This window comes from Miscanthus floridulus, chromosome 5 (genome assembly GCF_019320115.1).
Source record: "Miscanthus floridulus cultivar M001 chromosome 5, ASM1932011v1, whole genome shotgun sequence".
Classification (NCBI taxonomy): domain Eukaryota; kingdom Viridiplantae; phylum Streptophyta; class Magnoliopsida; order Poales; family Poaceae; genus Miscanthus; species Miscanthus floridulus.
The window spans coordinates 111,046,842-111,053,980 of NC_089584.1; the positions used below are offsets into that span (position 1 = coordinate 111,046,842).

Consider the following 7,139-nt stretch of genomic DNA (forward strand, 5'->3'; position numbering starts at 1 on the left):
TTTTGGCCGGTATGGCGTCTCACGAATGATTATAAATAACGTTTGGTATCATTGTAAGACCTGTTAAAATGAAAACATTTATTAACCGCCAGTGCAAAAGATGACAAAATTGTAATCCTTGATGGATCCATTCCCACTTCATTCGGATTGAAGCGCCAAAAAGTTTGAATTGTCTTTAGTAGTTTAGTGTGTACATTGATATGTTTTCCTTCCAACTTTTAGTCCTCATCGTCTCCATATGCGTCCTGATTTCTTTTGTTCTTGCATGCGCCTGCAAAAGTGATATTGGTGGTGCTAAAAACCTTTAAAGAAGTTATAAATCGACAAAGTCACTACCGTGTACCATGTGCATAAGCGTTAAGCAAATTGATTGATACTCCTGGTACACTACAGCATTTCTATACTGCCACCTTCTAGGTTACACATGTTAGTATGGGTCTGATTGGTTCGTGGCCAAAATTTGCCATGCCAAAGCTAGGTAAAAAAAAAATTACCATGGATTTCGGCAAAGCCAAATGTGAGAGGTTGGCAAGTTTTGGTAGCCAACCAATCAGGCTCTATGTTACTACCTCCTGTTACTTTTTTCCCATGCATATAGTGGCAGGGAAGCATATAGTCGTACAGCTATCATAAGCGGAAGTACCTAAAAAATCAACACACAGCCCACACAAATGACAAAAAAAAAAGTCTTGCTCTTACAACAATTGATTTTTTAAAGGAAAGATTAGTAGCAATGAACAGTCATCCCAAACACCCTAAGTTGCAATTTCTGGTTGATATCAACCAGAAATAGGCGCCCGTCATGTTTAGTGCTAGATTATGAAATTTATGCTACAAGGTCCCAGAGGTAATGAATTGATAGACCAAGCACAGTTTGCGGAGCGAGACAACAGTCTTTAGTCCCACTCAGGCACTCAGCACAAAACAGGTTGCTGAAAAGAATAATCAAGATACTTAAATAAATTGATGAGATTGTTCTACACTCCACGAAGAAGTTTGCACCAAAAAAAAGGCATCAGGAGAGACTGAATGCAGTGGCATATTTTCCACAAATTACTTTATTAGAGGGGTAACTTTATTCATTCAGAGTGTTAATGGCACATGGAAAACCCCTATCTTGATGTGCCGTGTAGTGTATATCATGGGCAAACCAATTTGCCCAAAAATAAGAGACCAACTAACTCTCACCGATTATATTGTACACTGACAAGACGTTTTAGCTTTTCTAGATTCATAGTTTTTGCTACATATCTAGATATATATTATGTCTAGATACATAGTAAAAGCTACGAATCTAGAACTACCAAAACATCTAATAATTTGGGACGGAGGGAGTACAAAGTTACAACTGCATATCCCCACCATATCAAGAACAAAATTTATTTTCCTATTAGATTATAGCATTGTTTCTACCCAGTAAATTCATTAGCTGTTTTTGTCACGACAGCAATATGAATCAGGAAACCCTATTTTTTGTTATAGCAAAAAAAGAAGGAAACAAAAGACAAATCAACAGACATGGAGCAAGATTGCTCAAGCTTTTTGCTCCAAATATTGTCTTGTAACACAGTGGGATTTGCTAATACATCAGTATATTATGTCCAGTTTAGTGCGACGACCAATACGCTATTTCTCTCGGCTAAGACTTAATCGCCAACTGTTCAGATTAAAAACGAAGAGAAATATTCTTGTGGACACTAATGATCTGATTGTGGTCATAATCATGACTGATGACAACAACTTACTTTCACAGAAGTTGCAGAACTGGGTACGTCAAACATTCAAATTGCCATCAACTAAGTATAAAAAAAAGGTGATAGAACATACGAAAATATCCACTGACCTCTGATGCTCCTTAGAGCGCTCAATAAACTCGGCGGCGATATCACCACTTTGATAGGATGCAAGAACAGCCCTGATGTCAGAAGGTCTTACCATAGCAACATCTACAGATTTTTATGTGTTATAAATATTGCCAAATTGCCAAAAAAAAAGAAAAATTAGCAAACTAGACAAATGGAAAAGCCTGACCTAATAGGATGAACTAGATAAAGTTCCCAATGCTTACATTCTAGAAATGGAATAAGATCAAGCAGTTGAGTGTCATCACTTTCAAGCTTCCAAGGTTTAATTTCCACACAATTTTCAGGCTGCAGGCTTGACTCTTTAGCATGAGAGCTGATATAAAGAACTTGAGCAGGATTTCTGTTCAGCTTTGACAGATCCTAGTAATGACATCATAAAGGGTCAGTCTTGAAAACTCAATGCAGAGTACATAATGCCTCTTATAATGTTATTAAGATCTTACAATTACTACCAGGAGAAACATTTACCACTCAGAATTAGAACAAGACTAACCACTGGAAAGACCACTCAATGGGGGGTGATTAACAATAAGTAACTAGTGAAGCATGGGAATGATGATTGTATCATCATGAATAAAGTCCCCTAGTTACTTTCAATATACAACAGCATAGAATTTCAAAATTGGGTAGTGCATGAACTGAGGGTTGGTTCTAGAAGCCTGTCATGCAAAATTACAGAAGATTGGTGTGCATGATGAAAAGTTACAGCAAAGCAAAAGAAACAACAGGCAACTCATCTTAGGAAGTCACTTAATACATCTTTGGGCCATGGGAGAGGATCTGGAACACCAAGCAAGTGCTGCTTTTTCATATGGCTTGTGGCACAAGTGATAGACTACCTATCTCTTAGCACAACAAGGTCTGCCTCATCCCACCAAATTCTCCTTTGTGATCAGGAGGAAGAAACAATTCAGCACTTGCTCATTTTGTGTATTTGCCAAGTAATTCTGCTTCAGTCTACTGCAAAAGGTTGGTTTGCAAACTCTGTCTCCACAGACTGAAGACATTTCCCTGGATGATTGGTGGTCAATTATCACTAAAGGAACCAGTGGTGAAATAAAAAAGGGACTCAATTCCCTTGTCATCTTAGGAGCTTGGACAATTTGGAAGCATCCGGAATCGCTATGTTCAACAGACCCTCTCCATGTCTTCCTGAAAATCTCTCACTCGCCAGAGGAGATGCAGCTTAGGTACATGGCTAGCGCTCAGGGTTTGTCTCTCACGGATATTGATAAAGAGTGTGTTTGTAAGGGTTCTTACTTAATAGTGAATATAATGATATGCAGCTATCCTATGTGTTCAAGAAGAAAAAAAATACTTAATACATGGACAAGAAACTTTATGTAAAACCACTTTCACTCTACAAACTTGACCAGTTATTACAAGAAATATGAACCTCTATCATGTTTCAATCCATGCTATGCCACCATTAGCTTACCACGCTGTAAATTATTGGCTAGAGTGTGTAGGAAAATATAGCACAGATGAATAGGACTGACCTGCCAGAAACAGGTATTCAAAGGATCCATACATTTAAAGGACCAGTTTATAAAATATTTAAGCCAAGCAAAAGGATTAATACACAACAATTCCTTTACTAACACAATAGCGTGTAATATCCCACATACCCGATAATGTTTTCCATTTTCATACTTAGTTGCAACTCTTGATAGCCTGTGTCGAATATTGCCCTTTGGATCCAGCCTATCAACAACAGGATCAACATACTGCACATGCAACAAAGTTTCATGCAGGTTACACATTTGCAAATAAAAATGAACTGAAAGCCTCTGAAAAACTTACCATACTAAGCTGATCAGAATACACAACAATTTCATAAAACCTCCCGAGTTGTTCAAGAAAGGCATCCACTCCTGGCCTCTTAAAGGTCCTCCATCCTCTCTCACGCTATACACATGTTTATTTAAGAAAAAAACATTAGACTGGTATTCTCAATGAATCAGTCAACCATACGGGCAAGCAAAATATGAAATGAGTATGATAGAAAAATAAATAAAGGAAGATTTAATTGTATGTTCTAAAAATATATTGCAGTATACAGAGATCCATACTCCTATAGTAAACAAAAAAATTAAAGTTTGTATGGAACATAAAAGTTCACCTTCCAATCTGAGTATACAAGAGTCTCGTTCAGATCCAGAACTAGAGTCAATACATGCTGCTCTTGAGGAAGAAGATCTGGAAGAAGTTTGTCTGATACTGGTTCGCTAAAGCCCTATGGTAAACATATATTAGTATGATTGACATTTCTTCATAATATCAAACATGGATCCATGAAGGAAAAAAAAAGTTACCATCTGTACTGACCCGAATTTGATCTTCAATTTGGCTCCTCACATCCAGGTATACCTCAATAGCGGCAACAGGAACTACAGAACAAAGCATACAATCCTTAGTAAGGAGGCAGCAAAAAAGGAATTACAGTATCTAGCCAACCTGAGCCGTCAATTAAATCGGAACTCGAATCAGTGGCATGTATGGCTTTATTTTTTTCTAACACAATAAGTAGATGAAGGCATTAACCCAAAAAACTCAGTATCGAGGATGAGCAGATTAAGAGTAAGCTCATATCACACTCCTTCCCTGTGACATGTTTAGATACAGCCATCATTGTTCACTACTTTACAGTCAATATGGGTCAAATTATCCACAACCACAAGTCACTACAGTGCCAACTACACATGCCCTTCTTAGCGATTGGCTGTGGCATATCTAATGCACATAACTTCAAACAACAACAACAACAACAACAAAGCCTTTAGCCCAAACAAGTTGGGGTAGGCTAGAGTTGAAACCCAGCAGAAACAATCAAGGTTCAGGCACGTGAATAGCTGTTTTCCAAGCACTCCTATCTAAGGCTAAGTCTTTGGGTATATTCCATCCTTTTAAGTCTCCTTTTATTGCCTCTACCCAAGTCAACTTCGGTCTTTCCTTCTGCCTCTCTTCACGTTACTAACCTGGCTTAGGATTCCACTACGCACCGGTGCCTCTGGAGGTCTCCGTTGGACATGTCCAAACCATCTCAACCGGTGTTGGACAAGCTTTTCTTCAATTGCCAAACCTTCTCTTGTCAATCATGATGTGTGATGTAAGCTTCTGCTAACATTACCTAGCTATTTCACACATGCATATATGGCTATATGCTACTGTGTGGTATTCTCAAATGTAATGTCTGGTATCATATTTGACTACTGCAAAGGGATTGTCAATTCAAGGTTACAGCCAGCATACAGTAGGGGCTGTAGTGTTAGGGACATAGAATATTATATTTAAGGGTGGTAGTTATACACAGTGAAGTGAGACAGAAATTGCCTGAAGGCTCCAGTTTAAGAAAGAATAACAGAATGGTGAATTGCTTGTTAGCTGGTCAAAAATATATGCATGATACACAGAAAGTCCAATGGGCAGAGATAGTAATGAGAAAGATGAGGAAAGAGTATGCTTGTAGCCACTACCTTTCATAGCTGCTGAATAAGCCATAGCCTGAAACCTCTGCAAGCAAGAAAAATAGTTAATTTATTGCATGGTTGAGATACAGTGGAAACCTTAGTCCTATAAAACCAATTCAGGCCTTCTACTATATTCCCGGAATGCAAGAGTACCATAGAGCGTCATTGAAACATTTTAGTACCCTATATGTTCAAATCCTAGCAAGGCGGTCATGTACTAGTTTTGGAAGGAACAATAAGTGGGGGGAAATGACAGCTGCTATTTCACGGTTGAAGCAAGAAATGCAATAAAACCAAAGTTCCCCATATGCAATTTCAGCACATACAAATTTCTAGCTCAAGAGCTAAAGTTCGGCTGCCAAATAGCCACCTCAACAGCTTCACGATAGTGGCATCATCAGTGTTTCACACAGCTAATTAGATCTCCCATCATCAAAGGTCACATTTCATAATTCCCCCTAAATAACTTTAAGGCACTGCTGCCCACGACTTTATCTAGCTAACAAAAATGAGATAACAAGAGAGACTTAAACTTGACATATTGCAGCATTACCTCAAAGCCGGAAGCATCCTCAGGAATGGGCTGCTTCGACTTCTTCCGGAGCTCCCGCGTCATCTGATCCACTTCATCCAGAGAATAAGCTAAACACAGGAGAAGAAAAGGAATCACCGCACAGGACACTGAATCAAAAGCCAGGCCACGCTGATTCTCCAAGGGGAGCTAAACCGCGAAGCTGAGCATCGGGACCGCACTGGCCCCGCGCGGGGCAGGGATTGGGAGCCGTACCGTAGCTGACGTAGCCCGTGCCGCCAACCGCGGCGGGCACAGCAGTTAAGGCGGCGAACTTGAGCGCGCCCCACGGCTTGCGGGCTGCCTGGAGCGGCTGGGAGGATGGATCTCCGGCGGTGGAGGAGGCCTCGGATGCGGTGGCGGCTGCCGCTGCCGCGGCCGCCGTGGATGATGAGGAGGAAGCGGCGGCGGTTGCCGGGGAGGCGGTGCAGAGGAGAGCGCAGAGATCCTAGGGAGCAGGCGCGAGCCCGCGAACGCGATACATGGTATGGCTTGGGTTTTGGATTTGTTCTTGGTTGGGTTCCGGTTCGAGCGGACAGCGGAGGGTTTAAGGAGGCGGCCGAGAGCGGTGAGGACTGAGGTGAGGGCGTGAACGCGTGAGGGGGGAGCGCCGGACGGGCGCGTGATTGCGATGTAGATGAAGGCGTAGCAGGTAGCAGCGGAGTTGGGAGGGATGACTCTGGCATATGCTTCGGACTTGGGAGGATGCGTTTTGTCCCGCGGATCAAAAGGCCAGCAGAAGTATTTTCAGCTCAAGCCCAAAAAACAGTTCAGGGCTCCATTGGAATGGGGGATTTTCAAAGAGAAAACTCAGGAATCAACAATCCATAGAATAAAATAAAATAATGATGGACTTAAGAATGAGTGGAATAAAACAATCAGCTTGGAAAGGGATAAAGTCTGAGCTCTGCGACGCCATTAATTAAATCAACGAATGGGATCGTGCACTTGATCAGCTTGTTCGGCTCGTTATGATCGTGAATTATTATGGCTGGCTGGTTTGGTGTGAGAGAAAAATACTATTTTGATTGAAAATTTACGATCGTTTATGATCAAGCGAACAGGTTGCATAATATATCCATGTTCCTATAGTTTTCCTGTGAGTATTCAGATACCTATCTTCTATAGCCCCGTTCGTTTGGAGGAATCTGAATGAATCTGGAGAAATTTGTGAGAGAGAATCATCCGTGAACAGTGGAAACCAGCCATAAACAGTGATTCCTTCGTACCAGC

The 7,139-nt window shown here is 41.0% G+C and overlaps 1 protein-coding gene across 1 annotated transcript; it reads right to left on the reverse strand.

The window, feature by feature from the left end:
- Positions 1-6,485, reverse strand: LOC136450475 (mitochondrial import inner membrane translocase subunit TIM50-like). Its single transcript, XM_066450924.1, has 10 exons — positions 6,123-6,485; positions 5,889-5,977; positions 5,342-5,378; positions 4,194-4,255; positions 3,988-4,101; positions 3,669-3,773; positions 3,494-3,592; positions 2,069-2,225; positions 1,844-1,946; positions 1-271 (listed from the first exon to the last, which is right to left on the reverse strand). The coding sequence occupies exons 2-10, from the start codon at positions 5,949-5,951 to the stop codon at positions 226-228; spliced, it is 786 nt and encodes a 261-aa protein (XP_066307021.1). The 5' UTR covers positions 5,952-5,977; positions 6,123-6,485; the 3' UTR covers positions 1-225.
- Between the last annotated feature and the right edge of the window lie 654 nt (positions 6,486-7,139).

Bases quoted from the DNA above. Each gene is read 5' to 3' on its own strand.
- LOC136450475 (XM_066450924.1), bottom strand. From the start codon at position 5,951: ATGACGCGGGAGCTCCGGAAGAAGTCGAAGCAGCCCATTCCTGAGGAT. The intron at 4,256-5,341 runs GTAGTGGCTACA...TTTGTTCTGTAG, and splicing joins TTATTCAGCAGCTATGAAAG to TTCCTGTTGCCGCTATTGAG. The intron at 4,102-4,193 runs GTCAGTACAGAT...TGTTTACCATAG, and splicing joins AAATTGAAGATCAAATTCGG to GGCTTTAGCGAACCAGTATC.